At 41.9% G+C, this 21,942-nt stretch overlaps 1 protein-coding gene across 4 annotated transcripts in view; it reads right to left on the bottom strand.

Annotated features, from left to right (window-relative positions):
* Rhp (GTP-Rho-binding protein rhophilin) overlaps positions 1-21,942 on the bottom strand; it is a 60,681-nt gene that overhangs the window by 10,742 nt on the left and 27,997 nt on the right. For 2 of the 4 annotated variants that reach the window (XM_089591858.1, XM_089591860.1), the window contains exons 1-2: positions 12,960-13,010; positions 2,420-2,737 (exon numbers count right to left, since the gene is read on the bottom strand). The exons of 1 other annotated variant lie outside the window; for it this stretch is intronic. In XM_089591858.1, the coding sequence (XP_089447984.1) occupies positions 2,420-2,656 (237 nt within the window). In that variant the 5' untranslated portion in view covers positions 2,657-2,737; positions 12,960-13,010. Of the gene's footprint in view, positions 1-2,419; positions 2,771-12,959; positions 13,045-21,942 lie in introns of those variants that run through there. One more of the 4 variants, XM_089591859.1, reaches the window with a different exon arrangement.

The following is a 21,942-nucleotide window of genomic DNA, read 5'->3' as shown; positions in this document are numbered from 1 at the left end:
CTACAAATTCTTGAATGTATCTACGACTTGGTGGATAGGTAAAAGAAACAGCTTGTTCAATTTTGAGTTGAAAAAAAAAAACTTAGTAATAACCCGCAATGTACCGTAGACGATATGCAAAATGTGACATGGAATGCATTTTGCAGTTGCTCTCGAAATTTTACAGTAGCAAATTTAAAGTTAATATTGTGTTGTTTCATGAATGCAAATTATACATTTCACGAAGAGAAGGAGTGATAGTTACTGCCTTATCTAGAATACAGCCCAATTACATTTTTTTAATCAGGGATTTATATACACAAAAAATTAGTACTATGCAAGTTTGGCACGAACGAAATTACTGGAATTTTTAAGAAGCTTTTTTTTCGTGAAAACTTGCGAGTGACCAATCTCGCCAAAGTTTAATTTACTACCAATAGTTTACTGCACTCTGCAATGCATTTTCGATTTTAACAAGTAGATGATGAGCATATTTTTTTATAATGTGACTATTTTTTTTTTTTATTCTAAGCATTTTCTCGCTATCTTCTTGATAAATAAATGTCATTTCAAATAGCAATTAAAACGCGATAATAGTTGACCTAGTGAATTATTTTTTGTACGACATCGCAGTTCATTGATTCCGGCAACAATGACCATGCAAGCATTTTTAACACTGACACACTGCCTATATACGTCCATAATAAGTCAGACACAGAACGCGTGCACTTGTCACTGCAGGAAAATATTTTTAATTCAAACTTTGGCTTTCAAGCGCTTATTCTCACTTGAAACGACCAACGACCTTGACTCTCTCCCTTTCCCCCTTCGCTCCTCTTTTTCTTGGGTCTTATTTTTTTACACTTCTTGGCGCAGGTAAAAGAGTATACGTACAACTGCGCCATAATTTCGACGAGAGAGTAGTGTATATATGTTTATGTACGTAGAAAATAAGTGCAGCGCCACTTAGAAAATGAAAAATAAAAATATTAGTATAAGTACGAGCGAAATTAAAGTCACGGAGCCGTGGCTGGTGTTGCCACAAAGTCCATAGTGAGATGAAACAGTCTGTACTCTAGCGAACAAGTGCAAAAAGCCGCGTAATAATAATCCACGGGACGAAGAGACTAGACGGTAATAATGAATGCGCTGGTGTCCATAGGTTTAGTCTAAGCGCTTGTGATGGCCAAGACGTTTTTTATTTCATTACTTTAGATTTTTCGCGGCTCATTTGTACCTTTCCTCTCCTCCTCTTTCTTCTCGTTTCTTTTCTGTAGCTGATCTCACGAGTGATGGGAAAAAATGACAGTCACGGTGACGGGCTACTATTGTCTTTAACTTTGTATGTACCAGTGGTATATACTTTGTTATGCACATTTAAAATAGATTAAACACATTTACATTTTTTTCACTTTTGAACATTTAAAATTTTTATTTAGTAAAATTTTTTTTTATACCTTGTTTCAATTAAAATTTAACAAAAAAAAACAAAGTTTTAAATAAATAAATTACAACATAAATTATATTATTGGTTGTTAAAACATTTGCTCTAACATTTAACGGATGTAAAATATATATTGTTGAATTTTTAAATAAAAAATTAATTATCAGCCATAATACAAGTTGAAATCAGCTGACCCCATTTTTTAACTATTATTTAATAAAAAGAAAAACTTCTTATGCTCCACAGAAATAAATTAATATAACGAAAAAATGTCCCACTATTAATCGTGGGATAAATCCCACTTTGACCCACACCGATGAAGCGATCGCGCACACTCGAAGCAATTTGTCCCCGACGCTTGGTCCAATTTTTTCTTCACACCTACTGGCACACGCATGTTTATTCATATGTATTTAGCGAGAGACTGATTTTATCGCTAGTGTATACACTCACACGTGAAAATCGTCGCGACTTTCTAAGTTTCTCGCCCTCCTTCGTCATACAGAGCTCTTGACAAACGGCCTCCGCTTCACACCGCTCTTGTGATTTACGACGCGGTAGCGCAAAGTTTGTAAACTTTCGAGGCGCCCTAATTGCGTCAAAATCGCTGTTGCTCGCGTGCATCTTATGCATAACGTCATTCGTCGCGACTAGGTTAATCAAATTCATTTTCCACCTCCATGCGCACCATGACGCCCGTGATCCACTGAGCTACAAATTTTTGCAAAACTTGAGAAATCCACATGCGCACGGGCCCAAAAGAAAGCTCGAAAAACAAGCAAACAACCTATAAATATCCCGGAAACGTCAGCGGGCGCGCACCGTTAAAACAACCGATCCCGAAAAAAAAAAAAGAAAAAGAAAAAGAAAGGTCCATCTGATACCGATACCCCCATTCTGTCACCGAAGCTGCACAAACTTCCCATCCACGGGCCTAATCAGTTAATTAGATAACCACTCGCGCGTCCGGTCTGAGCGTGCAGCATATCCTCTTACCCCGATGCGTCTCCTAGAATGCTCGGACGAACCGGTCGCTGTCGTCGGCGCCTCATCGCTACCGATCCGCGTCTCCTCGGCCGCTCCGATGTTGCTTCTTTCCGTCGAAGAGCTGCTGCTCGGCGAGGAAGACGAGGACGACGACGCGGAGGAGGAGGAGGTGCAAGAGGACGAGGATAAGGCTGGGGCCGCGTGGCTCTTTGGCAGCGGCGTCTGGTGGTGCACCCACTTCAACATGCTCGACGCATCCTCGTGGCTGTTCCTTTTTACTTTGGCTCCGAGACGCAGTGGTCGGTTTAATTAATACAATTACTTTACCTGTGGTCACAGAGTTCGTGTTTACACGAGATGCTACACATGTAAATACGGTTAAGTTTATTGCAACGCACGGCTGGTGGCTGTCGTTGGAGTGATGTATGGCTCGCGTATCTATATTCTCCCCAGGATTGGTTCATTGTCGCGCGATGGCACTATTGCGATTTTGAGGAATCTCGTCTTCCGGTGCGTTTTTTTTTTCACCGATTTAATTTTAATTACTCGCGCATTGATGGGAGTATCGATGAAAATCAGCGCGTGGTATCCGCGTGCCTCGCGAGCTCGGACGGTGGATAAGGGTTATTCAATGGCAAAATGGCTCTAGATAAGAGAGGCCACCCCCGCTCGTTTGTTTGCCAATCTCCTGCACTTTTTCTTCTTCTTCTTCTTCTTTTTGCTTCGGCTACTTATCCGTGTGTTTGTCAGAGCTGTACACGGAGTAAAAGGATATATACTGGCCGTTGGGCTCTCTCTCTCTCTTTCTACTCGCTGGGAAGTCGTTTGGCGTGCAAATGGCTTTTCTGTACTCGCGTACACAAGTTTAACTTATCTAATGATGCATTTTTATCGTCCTATATTATGCAGTGGTGGATGCGCGTGGCGTTTGCATCGCGATCGCGAGGCTAGATTTTCAGAGCCTCGGTCGTACACGTGTTTTTGCTACGCGATGGTTCGTTGGGTACGAGGGTACGGTTATATTTTTATTGTTGCGTGTGATTTATCGAATAGGGAGAATCGCGTCGAGATTTTTCAAATATATTACGTACTTTCGTTATCGTTTTTTTTTTTTGTTTCGATTCATCATTATAAGCACCAAAAGTTGAGTTCGATTCATACTGTCAGGTTTTGTTTTAATATACATTTTTTGGCAACTACCATCTCTTTCGTAAACGGTAAAATTATCTGTCGAGCGATTCCCCAAAATCCATTGTTAAGCACACCAGAGGAAAGCTACCAAACCCACACGCGTGTGTACAACACAAAGAGTCCATTGTACCCCTCGATTGTACAATCATACGTATAGAAAAAAGAGAGTCCATCCTGCGTACAGAAACCCCACAAAACCAAACGAAAAACAGCGACCCACATCGAACAAATAGAAAAAAAAAAAAAAAAGAGGATCCCTCGTACTTCCGTAACGGCACATCGGTGCTATCCCAGCATCATCCGATTAAAATCGAAACCCAATGCCACAACGCGAGCCACACTACGTGCTCTCCGATTTTCTATTTAGTACTATCGTTTTGCGAGGTAGAAAGCGTTGCGAGAGAAAGGTTTGATCAAACAACGCATCGGTGCAACTATATATGTATCACTGCGACGATGATGCCTATACACTCTTTTTTCCCACTGGGTTGGTCATTCCATAGTGGCCAGCAAATTTTTTCACGCGCTCTCGTACAATACACATGCATCCGATGTTACATATATTTAAAATAGTTACTCATCGAATATGGACTCGTATATATTATACATACCGTTAACAATAGTGTGTGTGTATGAGAACATACATTAATGTTATTGAGTCGTGCCAAGTCGGCGCTACGCTTGTCCAACGGAGCTATCGATTACCGTAGCGCATATATATAGGTATAAACACATAATTTATAATAATGTATAACATCACATGCATCGCACGCGCGAGCTCTCTATTATACGGCTTCCTCTGCCCCGTTTGTCCGATTAATCGCAGCGATAAACAAGATCAAAACTCAATCGTGCGGAGAGGTACAACGCGTACGTGCCTCCCTTGTGTGGGCAGTATTACCTTGTAAGCCCATAATAACATCGCGTATATATATATATATATATATATATATATATATATACCAGCGTATACGGTGAATCAACGAAACAGTGGAAGCTTGGGTAGGTGCATTATAGGTGGACCCGCGGCCCCTTTTTACGCGCTCGTAACGGTAGCCTACATTAAAATACACGCGGAATTCGCACTCGTCACTATATTAGGCACATATATACCTACAACTCTGTACTGCAGCGTGACTGTGAAACTCACATGCGTTGCAACATTCGGATGTGGGAACAACCCCGTCGTTAAGTGTACACTATACGCTACAGCGACAGTTCGAGAGCAAAGTTTCACCCACAGGGGATCCGTCCCAACTCGGCACCGTTAGCAATTATCCTCATATAGATAATCTCCTATTGTGAGCGCGCGTGCGTGTGCTCTTTGGAAAGAGGAAAAACTACCCTCGAGGGTCTCTTCCTCAACCCCCCCCCCACCCCGCATTTTGCGAGTATCGAGTTAGCGCGTCGCGTGCGCCGTTTTCACGCCCGTATATTATAACGTGAGTCCAGGCGGGTAACGAGAGTGTCGTGAAGATGCCGCGCGCGTTATACATACGTATAGCTGCGGTGGTTGAATTTTAATTAAACGCTCGAGTGGATTTTTTTCTCTCTCTCTCTCTGAGGGTTTTTATCATTGCCGTTATTTATCCTTTTATTCCGTCGCATCATCAATGGTTTTGTTTTAGTACACATATATAAATATAGTTTCGGCTCTTTGCTCTCGGTGATTCGCTGTGCTCGTTTTTTTATTTGCGCTGTAAATGGTTTTCCTTGGTTATTGGTATACACTTTTATACGTGTACACGTTAACGATCGTTAACCTCAACACTTGATATATATTATGTACGTATATTGAAAAAAAGGGAGAGCAAGGTGATCGATAGAGGTGTCGTCGGAGTACATATAACAGGTAAATACTACCTGTATACCTGTCCTTTTGCGGTGTAAAATAATTGTCCTCCGCCTCGTGAACAATAATTATAGTTTCGATGAGAATAAGCGTGTGAGTTTGTGAAATCCCCCAAATCATCTGCGTATATAAATATACAACACCTCGATGACTTCTATAGCTAACGTGTAAAAATATAGAATAACGAGCAGAGCTCGAGCGCCACGGAACAAAAAGTCGAAGAGACGGTGGGGTGTGGAGAAATGACGAGAATATTGAGCAGGTAGCACGTAGGTATAAATATACTTGGAGCTTTATACGGCCGATAGAGCCATGAACGGGTGTGTTATTAGGTAGTACACGTAATATTTATAAGCGTAGGTGTGTATGTATATATATATACAGGGGATCCTAATCTCCCCGTGGAGTCGGAGGGACTGGCACTTGGATTATAATACCCGCCGGATCTAATGGGGCCCTCCGATCGTACACACGTAATGCACCATCGTAACTCATCCTCCAAACCAAAAAATCCTCCCCATACTGTAATACCTTGGAGGGGGTTAGAGTTGAGAGAGGAAGAGGAAAAAGGAAAGGACGGCGATTAAGAGGAGGAGGAGGAAGCGAGCGCAAGGCGGATGTGTAAGTGGGCATACCATGGGGGGGGGGGGAAGAGACCCCGAGGCGCTGATTCACGACCGCTAATCTCGGCGCTCTATAGCTTTTAATCGCTCCGTACGATCGCCTCCCCCCCCCCGTCCTGTATACCTTTGGTCCCTGTTCACGGCCATTGCATCCTTTTTCTTGCTCTCGCTAGTACTTTTTCACGCATTTCCGGATACGGAAATTTCCCGGCTCGGCTACGGTGACTTTGATCCTTCTCCCCCTCCCCCATTTTTTAAAATTTCGATTGCCATTCGCCCTCGTGCTTGTCTGGACAATAAGTACGCGTTTCGTGATCGTTACCTCGCGAGTACTTATATATACTGCCTGTACATAATAGACTCCGTCAAGTAGCACATCAAATTGAAACAATATTACCTACAATGTAATCCCTCGCATAGGTATGTGTTTTGTACAGGCCTCCGTCGTACAGCGTGAAATCGTACGTATATATATATAACTATTGCGTTTCGATACACGTAACATTGCGAATCGCGTGATTCAGACGTCCAAGTTAGACATGTATGTATACATCCAGAACAGAGCAAATAACAATCGTACACGTCTCTCGGTTCAACAACAACATCAATCATATATATATACATTATATCCCGTGCAATCTGTACGCATATGTACCATATAGAGACAGCCACGCAGCTGTGATACGATGTATATATACTTATTATTATTTCTCCCTCTGTTCTTTCAATCTATCCTCTTCGTAGAAAGACAGCTCTCCCCGTCATCCTCTCCCTCGCCTATACGTGTATAATATATGCTGCGTGTGTATTGCTTCTGCACACATATATATATGTACGTGCAAACTATAAACGTACAGCGCCCGTAATTGGTCGTAGCCTGGACTGATTGCGCAACCTCCGTACTTCCGGCCCTAAGAGGCACGCGGCATACCTAACGTATACACATATACATGTACAGATGGAGCTTTTCTTCTTCTTTTTTTCCATTAAGGAGGCTTGGGCGTTTGGTGTCGTATCTATTGAAGGGCCCCTGAGGGGTACTTGTCATACAAATGATTCTTTGTAATATTTTTTTTATAATCATTTTGATTATACACATGTGTGAACAAAATAGCAATAATACGCGGAAAAGTCATTGGGAAAACCGATATTAAAAAATTTATTAGTTTTCCCGAGGTACCTTGTGTAAAGACGACGGCCCTGCCACGATAAAGCTGACAACACTGTACTCTCTTGCTCTCATCTGCTATTATATACCTATACTTGTGTTAGACTTAAATTTTCATGCTTGTATGTTTATGAATGTACAGCGCATGCGCACTTACAGTATCTGAACAAAACAATTCTCATGTTCGATGTTTTCCTCGCTATTTTCTCAAAATTTAACGTGTTGATCCTATTCTTTTTTTTAAATAATAGATTCTTTATACTTTCAAGTACATGTACCAATATAATGTGTGGGCCCACAGCTTTTTATTGCGGTACGGTAGTCTATTGAATTTCGGGTTCCGTAAGGTTGCGTGTTAAAATGACGAATTTTCACAAGCGATTTTCTCGAAAATAAATGTGTTGACCTACCTATTTTGTTTTCCTAAAAAAATCTAGCAAACTTTATCTATATAATCTCTGAATTTCAGACCTAGCCAACATTTAATTCAAAATCGCCCAAGCCTCCTTAATGCGATCCGCGGACGGCTCGCGCATACTTTACATCGCTCGAGCGGAATTTCCTCGTACAGAGAGGTGTTTTTTTGCGCTAGGGGATGCACATGTACGACTCGTTAGTTGGTATAGCCATTACGATTCAGAGCGTGATTGTAAGTACGTATATATGTATATGTATAATATACCGTGTAAACGTCCGTTTTTGCGCGTCCGACGTTACAAGTATATACGTAAGTGCGCGTTATCGGTGCGCGAAACATAACACCCTGTTAATAGTATCCCCTCTTTCTTACTAGTAGATCGGTAATGGAAGAAGACAGTACAGTCTGTCGCTGATGGGCGAAATATGTGCTCGAGGATGCAGGATCTAGAGCTTGTATATACCTGATGCTTATGGAGCTTATGGATTAATTTTAATTTTCCCGATTTTTCACGTACCGATGTAGCCGGTACAAAAAAAAAAAACCAGTTTGGCTACTCGTTGCTCCGGAATAGGAAAATCAGGGCGCCATGCGACGATCACATTGGAAGCAAGAAGAAGAGTACGATTTGCGAGTGTAACCTATATAGGGTGTACCGCTCGTTTGAATAAATGTGTTTACGCTCGTCGTGTAATGATGCATGTAATGTAATATTATGTAGGCGACGCGCCGATTTTCGTGTCGATAACCAACAAACGCGGAGTAGTATCATCCGGATTTTCCGGTCGTGTGAGTCAATTTTCCGCGTCCCTCTTGGCCGTGCTAACCTAAATATATACACGCGCAGGTATAAGATCATCGCAAGATTGTATGACTATACGGCAGGTGGTATTTTTCTGGAAAGAGACACGTATAAGCGCTCTCTGATCGAATGGGCTATTCGTAAGCACGCCCCTCGCGGGAAACTCGAACTTATACGCCTAATGGTAATACATGTAGGAGATCTAGCTACCTCGCATCTATATGTATTCATATGATGTTATGCGCACAAAAGTGGAACGCGCGAGGGGAGGTGATGCTCTTGGATTACTAAGTAGTTTTCGTGCAACTCATCGTGCTTTTTTTTTCCTTCGTCTTACAGTACTAGTATATTATATTATATATATATATATATATATACCCTATTATGATACCCACAGTAGTACCAATCAACGAATGTGTATTGTATACACGTACCTATATACATAACACGTGATGAGTTCTATAGATGTATCTTGTTACGTTCAGTTCAGTATTGCGTGTATGCATACCTATATTCTACCATGTATGTTCATGTACATGCATTGTAAATACGAGTAGGTGTACGCGGTCATGTTTTAGGATACAAACATAAAAAGGTGTACATGTATACTGCACCCAAACGCGAGCGGATCTTCATCTTATAATACATATATATGTGTATAAATATAGTTACGCGCACTGTTTGTTTGTAACGGGCGATTCGCGCGTGCGAGCTCGATGATTTTATTTTATATATTATATATTACCATTGTGCGCTTGTGTACGCGATAGTGCACTCGAGGGTATGCGCGTCTTCTTGCTTGAGGGGTTTTTGGTGCTCAGGTACCCGTAAAAATGATTCCTTTTTATTTATGAATTTTTTTTGTATTTCCCTCGTCTACTTTTTAATGAAAAATTTCACCACTGCGTCGACGTAAAACTTTGCACAACACACACACACAATTTACCACAGGTACGTACATTTGGTGCATCGGGATACGAGTTAAAATTGTTTTTTATACCGAAATAATTGATAATCCATTGGTTTTTAAACTACATTGTAGGGTTTTAATCACATTTTTTTCATTACCCCTTCTAATACAATAGACGAAATTTTTTGATAGCTGTATAAAACTAAAAAAAATAAAAAAATAAAAAAAAAATAAAAAAAAAATAAGCGAACCAAAAGTGGGGGTGAGTTCTACATGCCATGTATATTTTGTATACCCATGTGTTAACTCTCAGCAAGTCGAGCCCGCGCGCCAGTTGTAAAACTCGATCGCGGATCAATCATAAAAATTGCAACGAATCTCGTGCACGAATGGACATGTATACACATATAATAATATACACAAGGGACCATCGCGATCGGAGTGCAGAGTATATAGGTATACATTTATATAGATACTATACCGAGGGGTAGGTATTACAAGTGCATACCTACGTATTATATAGGTATATGTGCGCGTTCTCCAATTTGCTGGTATTAGATTATAATATGATACACCCGGAGGAAGCAGAGCATCGCAACTCGCAACGAAACTATAAACGTATATATTATGCACGCAGACAGAGAAATAAACGAATTTATATATATATATGTACACCAAGAGGGAGAGAGAAAAACGTCACGCATCGCTGAAACCTCTCCGGGGCCCCGTTCTTTCTATCGCGCGTTTGCGTTATGTTACCTGTATATACATAGGTACACTGTGCATCAAGTGCACCTGTATGTATAGTATACGTTGGTGCATGAGAGAGCCCCCGCATTGATATGGATTGGGCACGCTTTACCGTCTGAGGTGTTTACACGTGTATACATTATAATATTATATATTATATATACTTAGTTACCTATGCATCTGCAGATCCATCTTTATAGCTTATATATGTATATGTATATATTTATAAAACACCAATATAATATATATTTTGAAATGGGTAACGAGAATCATGATTAACTAAGTCTATACGGAGCTCCGACCATTACCCGCTTTTGCCATACTTTTTTTTTTGTTGCTACTGCCGTGTTTGTTGTAATTATTATTATTTTAAAACGGGACTCCTCCCCCCCCTCCCTCAACATCTGCACGCGCTCGAGGCACACTAGCAGACACGTATACACATGGGACAGATGAGTTGAGTTTTCATTAATTATTTTTTGATATATTTTTCGCGCCGCTCATCGCCGTAAAACAAGCTGCATTTAGCCGTGTTGATGTTTCATACGGCGCGAAAGCTCGTTATTAATCGACGTACGCGTTATACGTATGTATAATTGGTCGCGGAGACGGATTACAGGTTTTCTATAATTGATTCCGAGCTGAGCTTAGATGTGGCGGGACGAGGTGCTGATTAGTTGACGCCCTCGTTGCCGCGCGTTTTATGTAATACCTATACGGTTGCTCCTCGATTGAATATCTTATACGTGGGCTAATTGGGGGGGGAGAGGGTTAAACGTTACTTTTTTTTTTTTTATAGCTGTAAAAACTGTAAGCAAGAGTTTTTTTTTTCGATTGCCGAACCGAACGTGCGAGTCACGCCTGAAAATAAGAATTAGTTTTTCGGAGTAAATCATTAAAGAGTCGCTCCCGAGTGATTTGTCACCTGGTGCGCTGTGCGGAATTTCCAGTTGACTGTAAGCTCAATTGAAAGAGTTCGGAGAGAGAAAACCAAAAATGAAAATCGACCGCGGCAATTTTTGCATCGCCCTCAATTGTGTATATTCACCCAAAAGAGCTCTCTTTCCTCCGTACGACATTCATCCAAGAGGCTCATATTTTTCGGGACTTTGTCGCAGCTCGAAAAGAAAAGAATCACAAGGCCTTGCTTTTCTTTCCTTCTTCAATTTGGTACCGATACTCGTGTACGCCGTTTCTTTTTCACTTTTGTCCGATTTTTGTACGGGCAGTCGCGACTCTTTTCGAGTGTGAATAAATTCACGGGCCATAAACGCCGATTAGTGTGTTTCCCGGCCGAGCAAACGATGAAAGACCAAACTGTTGGAACACGCGTAAAATTACACCCCTGGGGTCATTACCGATCGCGGATTAGGCTCGGGGAAGAGTATACAGCTTCATAAATCAAATCCGCAAGTTTGCGTTGCGGCAAAATAAGCAATGAAGCCGAGAGAGAGAGAGAGACCATTCCCACGAGGAGGATGAGCGATCGATGAGAGGAGACGCTTCGGGAAGTAAACGTGGGGCACCGATCGACGAGCTTGTTACGATACGTTGAGATCCTATGACGGGGAAATCGCTTTTTAATCGACCTGGCCATTTGCGCTTTTACGGGAGGGGGTATTGGGATACGGCAATATTTCGAGGGGATGTTCTCCGGAGGTGTATACAAGCTGCAAGGTCCATCTCACGAGTGGATCATGCGTTTTAACGACAGCCCATTTGCAGGGACCCCCACCGCTAATGCACTCGTATTATACATTATTACTCTCGTCTCGTGTGTATAAATATACCTATCTTATTTTTTGGGTTCTAATGTTTTTGCTTTCCAAGCTCTTGATGTATGAAAACTGCGTTTATTTTATTGGTAAAGAGCTGATTTCATTTGCTCCAAGTGAACGCGCGATTATAGGCAAGTCGAAAGGGAAGCGAGATTTACATTATACCAACGTGGTATCTGTCCGCGTTTCGTGGGAATCAAAAACAGACCAATTGCAGAGAAAGAGACAAAAAAAACAACCACGCGCGTATCAAAAGGGACTTGATATCCAATTACTCCGAAGGCTCCTTGTGCGTCGCACCGTGGGTATAAGTGCAGTGTAATACCCTAAGCTGGCGTTGCGCAACCCTTCCGTTTCTCCGGAGTCACATCCTCGGAAAACGAGAGAAAAATGTTTTTTTTCCCTCCCCTACCTAAGCGGTAGATTGAAAGAGTAAGTTTTCCTCCGTGTGTTATATACATACATACATACGCACATGCGTCATGTGTACTTATGTATACCCACTATACGCGACAGTGCGCAAATTGCACGTTGTTATTACACTGCACCGGACATGGCTATATGCAATATATATATATATAAAGCTCCGCTGTCGCAATTAAACTCACCGAGTCGTTAATGAAAAATCTCGGACGCTCCGGAGGTTTCGAGGATTATACACCGCGGCACGCGAGTTATTTTGTTTGTCTCTACCCTTTTTCGCGATGACTATTATAACGTATCGCCTGTTTTCGGTGCGATCTCTGTTTTTTTATTTTTTGGCCATGGATTCTATATATATATATATATATATATTTTTTTTTTTTTCACACGCCCGCCTTTATTGTTCGAGGTGTTTTTGTAATTCGTGAAATCATCAGCTGGCCGATAAAATCGCTCTTATTTTCGTGGGAGTTTCCATGTTTTTCTGTTTTTTTTTTTTTGTTTTTTTTTTTTTAACCGTGTAAAACGACGAAACGAAGCATCCTGGGACACGTATTGGCAACTCCGATAAATTTCCCAACCTCCATACATCACCCCGTAGCCCAATAAGATCGAGGTGAAAATAATGAAAAACCTTCATAATTAGCCTTTTCGAAAAATCTCCACAGACACAGACACAGACACTATACTCCAACACCACAGCGAGTCGAGCAATTGAAAAAAAAAAAAAAAACAGTCACAAGCGAGCCGATCGCGTAAAAATCCTCGTTGTAATGTATGGACGCGTTGCGTATATAAAAATCCGCGAAAAGAGCGACCGGCCGTGAGGTCCGCGCGGCGCAAACTGACCGGTATCGCGTGGTCCGGACGGAGAGAGAGACACCATCAGGTTTCCCTCGTCCCTACTCTGTTCGCGCTCCTGTGACCGGCTCGCTGCTGTTGCCCGTACACAATCCCCCCAGTGGCCGGTGAAAGGAAGTGGAGAAAGAGACGCACCAACGAACACGCCAAGGACCACGTTATAAATACGTGTATATATATATGGCGCACCGCGCTGGCTGATGCAGACCCTTTTTTTTTTTTTCCATGTATACATGTAGGTATATACTAGTTACTGGTGCAGCTGTGGGCAACTGTCGCCCGCGCGGCCTCGAGTGTAAACAAAGACACCACAGCTGCACGCTCCGCTCGATCGATACGATTTTATAATTTCCTCAACCGTCAGAGCGCACCCGGAAAAATAAAACGCATGCGTACATGTCCGTGTATCCTCGTGTAAACGCGTGTACCACGAGGATTCCGGATAAACGCCAATAAGGGCTCGCATCGTCGGTATAAATCATCACCTTAACGTATATAGTACGGCTCGAGGGGACATTATCACTGTTTCATTTTCCTGAGAACAAGGGGGGTACGTTCACCCCTAGATCTTCTCCGTAACATTATGATCCCGAGAAGCTGGTATAAAAACACGTTCGATATCATATACGAACTTATACAGGTGCAGAGCTCAGAAGTTACGCTGCGCACGCGTACCGATTCCTCCACTATCTATTCGAAAGTTCTTTTTTTTTTGGGGTTCGGGGGAGATGTATCTTAAGATAACACCCTGTTAGTTGCTTGTGAAGTAGTTCAAAGTATGGTGTATAAAGGAAAAAAAAAAAAAAGTTACCCGCAAGTTTCAGTGCAAAATATTTCGTAGTATAAGGTATTCATGGTTGAAACAAGTGAGATCACCGTTTGCCATAGCCAAGTGCGAGATATTGGCAGGGTAACCGAGTCATATCGATATTTGCTCGGTTAAGTATTTTCGTAAAAATAGCCTCGATGGCCATGGACAAAATCAACTATTACAATAATCAAAAACTCATTTTAAAGGCTATGTAAAGCGTGATAATGTCAGGGTGTGTTCAAAATTACTTACTTATCAATCAGTTGACAAATTTAAGGGTTATTGTTCTTGTTTGGATTTGCACACGATTTCCCAACTTTTTTCCTTCAATATTATTTGTCTCACTGCAAAATCTATGTACGAATAACAGATCCAAATAGACACTTTATTATTGATCCCACACGATACGTAGAAAAGTAAAAAGTAATCGTAACAATGAAACACACGCCATTAGCAACAGCGGAATGCCAAACAGCAGGTGCGTGCAAAAAGTCTATATGTACGATTACTGCAAGAGTACACCCATACAATATATAATAATATACACGTGAGTATGTAGACCGTTAAATACCGTTTACAGCGTGAGATGTTTTACTTTAATATCGCAGTCGAAAGTCGAAAGGCAATGAGTGAAAGAAGGGCGTGAGAAAGTTGTATTCGCACGTAAAACCGCACTCATTATCGGCTCATTGTTTCGATGATATTCTTTTTCCCCCTCTCTTTTAGCGAAAGGAGTTAAACCACCAATAAAAGCAAATAAATAAAAGAAAGAAAAAAAAAATTATAATACATGCTTCGCGGCCGATTAAAGAGCCACTCGCCGGTGATGTACATCATCATATTACAAAGTTAGAGCTAACGTGTAATAAAAGAGAGGATGTAAGTGTATTATACTTAAGCGACTTGGCGCAGATTATAATCCACCGCTCGAGTGTTTAATCTTTTAAATCGTTGTATTGACTCGACATGTCCGTATGTGTACGCTAATATGTACAGTGTATGGGCGGTTCTCGCGTGTGCTTGCAATATTTATCGAAAAATAATTCTTTTTCCCAGCAGACAGGACTCGGCGATTTTAAAACTAAAAAAAAAAAGGAGTGTGGCACACTTGTAGGATACGGGGTCGCGGCGATAGCCGATCACTTTCTCAAAAATCGTCTCGGGCAAAAAGTGAAAACTACCGCCCATCTCTTCCTCCTCCTCTTCCTCTTGCTGTCTTTTTTAATCTCATCATAATATTTAATGCCCGTTTTCCCTGCTGTCGGCTAAAAAAGCCGGGGACGTAAAAAGTGTGCACTTTAAACGCAGCGGGGAAGAAGAAAGGGTCGAATAAACCGTAACGGGAGCACAGGTACTTCGGTCGAGTCCTCGTGCACTGCACTTTTATTCTTCTCCATAAAGAATGAGATGAACGAACGGACAATAGTAAAAATAACCACGCACCATTGAGTTTGCGTTTATTTACCGGCTTGTTGTACTGTTATAAACACATATACGCGTAGACAGGGACGCTGTATATATATATAGCGTGTGTGTGTGTGTTTTATTGGCGGCTGCGATAGACCTTGACTCATTTGTTTTCTTCTTTGGTTTGGTACTTCATCGACGATATCATACGTGTACCCACACCACCGCTGAGCCATTTTATTGCACGTATATATACGCGTGGCTTTTGTATCGCGATGCTTAAGTGCCTTTAATGCCGTTGTGTGCTGTATCTACTGATTGGATATCGCGATGTGTTTTATGTTTTATCATTTCATTATAAATATTAGTTCGGCGCGAAGTGCACGATACAAGTGTGTGCGCGCCATCGCAGCTTCGATTCGCGTGCGATAAACACACGGGGCATGTGAAATGATGATACGTTCCTTTATCATTTGGATGGTAGGGGGGTATACGTTTTTTCTTTAGCATCTTTTGGAGTATGAAAAAATAGTTTATTAGTACGTAAATGAATTTTATAGAGAACAAAATTTTATGTCGTGCACGATTGCTACAGTTCACTTCAACTACTTCAAGTTGGTAAGATGTAATTTATTACTAATAATTAAGAAATGCAATAATTTTGTTTTCAGTCCCTAAAAATACTCATTTTTATAAAACAACAAAAGTATAAAATAATCTCGGTTTTTTTAAATATCTCACACTCATTAGACAATTGAAATTTTCCCACACCAAATAAGGACGACTTCTTAGCCTGGGTTTACTCTGGTAAAAACGTATACAAGGCACCCCTATGGATCAGTCGTGGCTAAAAATGAATATTCATGCGGCTCGAAACAAAGCGATCCAATCGATGCAACAAAGACACATGGCAAAAAAGCCATGGAAAACACACCGCCGCAAAAGCCCGCTTGTACTATCGAGCGAGAAAGAGAAAAAAAAATCATCATGTATGAAATCGCCGTGAGCCCTATGGCGCGCATCCCAACAATAAATCATACGATATCCTCGGCTTCTTCACAATGAGAGATCCCATCTTTGCGATAAAAGCCACGCTGGGCGCATAACATCACCTCCTCCTCCTCCTCCGCAGCACACCTCACGCGAATCATGTTATACTGTGGCCTTGGCGCACATATATACGTTTAATGACAGCGACGGCAGCATCAATACGCCCACGACAACCGAGAAAGACAGCGAATTTTATACGGCACATACATATATACTTATCTACACAGCTCGTGAAATGCGACGAATATGTGACACGCGATGTTGTTGGAACGTCAAAGTGTAACTACTGTAGTCAGTGGATCACTAATTCAAATTCGAAAGTCATTAAAAGCATCTTTGGTATGCAAAACACCCACGAATAATATATAAATGTTATATAGCTCGAAATAAAAATTGTGAATGCATTGTTTTCACTTTGAGAATCAAATGATATGGCCCTTCTTGTCGGGAGAGCCATTATTCGGCCAGATCCGAAACATTTGTTTTGACAAATAAAAAACAAATCCTGTAAAAATCGCCTTTTCAAATTATCTTTCGCGCTGTGAAATTCCTATGAAAAGTCTCGATGCCATTTTGTACGAATCGATTAAGCATTGATATACCAAAGAGTTCGCCGGACTACTGGGCAATTACACTCGAATAAAAATAAATACACACCCATTAGCTCGCGCTCTCTTTCCCATTACAGCTAGTCATTACCATAGGTGTACACATCCGCAGTCGGACACGCTTAATGTCCTCCATCGATCTTCGATCGCACAAGTAAATAGCAATAGAAATCGAGAGAGAGAGAGAGAGAGAAAATGAAGAGTATACGCGATGGACCAGTAAAGCGTGATTTTTGTGATTTTCGTTTTTGAACCACTGCCACGCCCTATATGTATCCTACTTAACTTTCCGTCGCCGTGTCCGCACATTTTCCTTCTTCTCGCCCTCGTATACGCACTTTTTGACCCACTTGATGTATAATATTATACAAAGTGTCGAGTGATCGAAGCCGCTCGCTAATTGCTACCTGATGTATACATTTGAGCAGAGAAAAAAAAAAAGAAATCGCAAATGACGATGTATATCCGCGTCTACGGAGTGGCATTGATTTCACAATTGTGCGTCTACGCTTACATTGAACCGAATGAATGGGACGCATGAAAGTCGCTCTACAAATCTTATCTCGTGTGAATCGAGGCGCACTCTTTGCTCGAATTAAATGCGCGAGCTCGCATCCAGCTGTGTACCATAAAACACACGCGTCACAAATATAGAGGACCAAAAGGACCATTGGGGCAAAAACGAGTGTTGCTCGATCCCATTGCGGACCGGAACGGGGGATCACGCTAACTCGCGGGCATTGTAAACGTATATATGAACGCCCAAGCGTGTCCGCGTACTGTAATCCCCGACCTTATATTAAAATATTATACCCGTGGATGAAAAAGGCCAATGACACCGTAGGTATAGGAATATATTATATACATATAATACAGCAGAGGTGCACCTTACGGGTCTCTTTTCTCTCGCACTGCACGTATATTATAATATACACGTATACCCATATATAGCACCCCCATTATTATTTTTCCTATCTCGGCCTTTGCATAATATATAAATATATATGTGTATACACACGCCCTGCATAAGTGCGCCTACGAGAATGGGAGACGAGTGCAAGCGATGTGGTAGCGTGACGAGAAACAAATGACTGGCGCTCCGACGTTTTTCCGTATATATATAATAATAAATACGTGAGGTAGGTCTTATTTCTTTCTCTGTGTATATTATACCGCCGGAGCCGCAACAACCATCCGCAACGCAAAATTACCGGGTTAATGTTACGCTTACGCGCGCACAAGCGCGCCCGTAATCGCCCTCCGAGGAGCGTTTCCTGATCATCTTTCCTTCGTTCTTGTCGTCCATCCGTGTAGAAAAGGACGAACCGGTGTACATCATGTGTTTTTAGCACTTGTGTACGCGTGTGTGATAAAGGTATTGTTGCCTTTTTTTTTTTTTTTTCACAATATTTTACGAACTTCTATGGTGTAATTGGATAAAAAGTGATCCCCGTTGTGTATGAGCTTGTTACATTACGTGCCCGAGAGAGTCAAGGTATATAGCTCTGGCGCGCGATTTTTGTTTTTATTGATGAAATTTTTGTTTTATTTTAAATAGCTTATATTAGTATAGACATTGCAATGATAAAAAAAAATGTTTTAGTAAACAAAACAATAAAATGGGATACTACAATAAGATCATACATAGCTGGATGGCTTCTGTATATCATTTAGTTACAGACTCTAAGGCTCTTTTACTTAGTTGTCAGTCCTAATGTTCAGGAGGGATGGAGATTCAATCTCTGAAATTTAAAGAGTCCGAAATCCTTTTAGTACTACTGTATTTTTCGATATTATATATTCGACCCATATTCGGATGTAGTGTTACCTAAGAATATTCGAATATTAGGTCGGAGGAGCTCGAACGCCTCTAATAGTACATAGCTCTACATTTAAATGTGTGTTAATGTATTGATAGCCGTGGAGGCTTCAGAGTACCTCCAAGCAGTGTTTTAGTAAAAAAAAAAAAAAAAGTCTTTATTTTACGTTACTCAACGTTCAATAGAACATGGTGACCGTACAGTCGGTGTATTTTCCCCAGCACTAGTGGTTCGATGAAAAATAACCAGCGTGTTCGCTCGCTACGGTCTGTAATTATGTATTTTTCCTTCTCTCCTCGATGTCTTTTCAGCCTGACAATCGCTTTGTTTTCGTACAAGTACAACTGACTCTTCAATATTATTACGCAAACTCTCGTGCGTAGTAATACACGAGAAAGAGGCGGGTTTTGTATAAAAAGAACCCGCGACATCCGGTAAAGGATACTTATGTCTTGCCGATTTATACTTTCTAATTTACCGATTTTAAATAATCGTGCTTTCGAAAATTAATACTTTTTTTTTTATTTCATATTGATTTTCGATTATTTTTTCTCCCTTGCTGAATCATGAAAATATAATGTTGAGAACGAAGAATTTAATGGACATTAACACATCACTACCTGTCATTACGGACGATTTTACGGTGTAATGTGCGATAACTTGAAGCGGTATAACGGTATACGATCGTTTGAAAAAAAAAAAAAAAATCCATTTACAACCGAATGTATTTTTATACATATATTAATTTAACGTCGCTTCTGGCCTGAAAAGACCGTATAGGTATACGTAACAGCAGGTACGAAGAATCGAACCTCAAAAATCGCCGATCTGAGAAGAGTTTCTTTCTGTACCATCCAACCCACGTGATACAATCGTATGGAAATATTAATAATCATGAAAACCAACTCAAAGAGCTGATTTCCACGAGAGATGCATACCAATCGGTACCGACTAAACTCGATTTCAATTGCTCGCTCGGGCATTAGAGAGCAAACCGTTTCGTGTCCCCTTTCAAATTCTAAAGCCACCACGGCAACCGGTCCAGAAAAGATTACGCGCAAAACGAGATAAGTCCGCGTGGAGTAAAAGAAAAAAGTCTCTCCCTCTCATTATCGTTAGATCGCCGATTGAAACCCGTTTGCTCGTTATATACGTACCCCCCCAAAACCAGATTCCGGTTAAAGCGCGTCGAATTTTCCTGCGCGTATGTACATAATAAGGCAATGCACCGGCGACTTTCGTTCCGCTCCGTTCGGTAAGTCCTTCGCTCGGGATATTTTTTTCCGGTTGGCGTTCGGTTTTCGCAACCGTGACAATATATAAAAAACGCTTTTCCATCGCAACAATCCGGAATACGCGCGTGGCTCCATTGACTCATGTGCGTGTGTGTAAGAGGGACAGTTGCGTAAGGTCGGGACACGAGAAATCGAAAGGATGCAAAAGGTAAAAGTGCGACGAACAGGTGAGCTGTTGTATTCCGGGAATATTGGCAGCCCCAGTGGCTTATTGGTAACAATATTTACGCGTTCGCAGACAAATGTATTTTTTGCTTTGTTACGAAAGATCGATATCGTCCTGTTCGACTCGATGGAAATGAGCGATTGGTTAAGCGGAAAACGATTATTTTTTTATTGTCATTGCTTGACCACATCTTGCAATAACCGTTGAAAAATCGTTTGCGAAATCAAAGATAGTAACATCAGACAGCACTACTTGTACGTGGTAACATATGTTTTGTAATGAACGTCAAAAACTTACGAATCTGGTGGATGGTTAAAGAGTCAAAAGTTTCTGTAACTGTACGTACCTGAAACAGAAAAAGGAAAAAGGAATGATCAATTATACCAATTGCAAAAGTGTTGTAGTGTAATAAATCAAATGGTAGGTAAATCGGCAATCGCAGGGATCTGAGCGATCGATCGGTATGGAGACCGGTATATGTGTGTATAGTCTCTGATACGCCATCCAGTCGCGCAAAACGCGCTCACGCAAAAGCCACGAGCGCTCGGTCGATACGCACCGATCTTGACGTCGGTCGATAACCCACGGCTTTACATACCGATTTCGCTCGCGTAAAAGAAACAACCCCTCCGTAACGCGCGTGTATGTGCGTTATTTCCAAGATTCGCGGAAATGAATTTCAAGTCCCTTCTTCAGCGAGCACGGAAGGGCTTCATCCTCTCTTTCTCTCTCTCCCGTCCCTCGCCGGTCTCGGCGACAAGTCAACCGGACGCTAAAATAAAGCAACCCGGCTCGTCGGGAAAGAAAGGAGATTAAAGCTACCCCCCCTGCACGGCAGCAGTGCATCAACGTCGGAGCGAACCGACCGGCAGGAGCAGGGACCTGAGTTATCGAGCTCCCGGCAGCCGATTTATGCAATTGCGGGCAAAGAGCCGAGGCTTCCGCAATTACGAGCTCGCTTTTCCATCCTCCTCCTCTCCCCGGCTTTTTCTCTGCTCTTTGCTCCTCGGCGGCCGTCCCCTCGTCTCTATCCTTTTTTTTCTCTCCTCTAGCTGTGTCCGCGTTCTTCCGATCTCCTTGCATAACGCGATATTCCTATCGCCTCGCTCTTTCCCTCTATGTACGTATATACTTTGGTGGACGTTCCGATCTTTGGAGATCGTTAATTGGTCGTGCAAGCGTCGCTGCAGGAATTCACGGGGAAAGCCCAATGAGGTGTATCAGGGCAGATTAGACAATGGCTAATTGGGGGAAAAAAGCAATCAACGCCGTTCCTCCGAAGCTGGCTTTTCTAGTATGTCCAACTCCGTCGAAGTCGTCAATGGAGGGAGAGGAGGAAAAAAAAAACGGGGAAAGAGAGGGAGCAATGTACCGCAATGCTCGCGGGTTGTTTGTACGGTGCCCCTTGCGAGCCGCGCACGAAAGCATCGGCGGCGAGTCAAGAGTCGCGGAGACGACCAAGGCGATTTTCGATTTCACCGCGAGAGCGGCCGCGGACTATATATCGTCGCGGGAGAAAACCGGGGGGGACAGTGGAACTGACGGTACGCCACGGGAGATGATGATGACCGTACGGTGGTGGTAAACCGATCATGCAGA

The sequence above is a fragment of the Copidosoma floridanum genome, unplaced genomic scaffold (genome assembly GCF_036245765.1).
Source record: "Copidosoma floridanum isolate Cflo_tuat_1 unplaced genomic scaffold, Cflo_Japanese_pri ptg000014l, whole genome shotgun sequence".
NCBI classification, from domain to species: domain Eukaryota; kingdom Metazoa; phylum Arthropoda; class Insecta; order Hymenoptera; family Encyrtidae; genus Copidosoma; species Copidosoma floridanum.
Note: the sequence above shows the minus strand (reverse complement) of the source record. Positions and strands in the feature narration are given on the sequence as shown.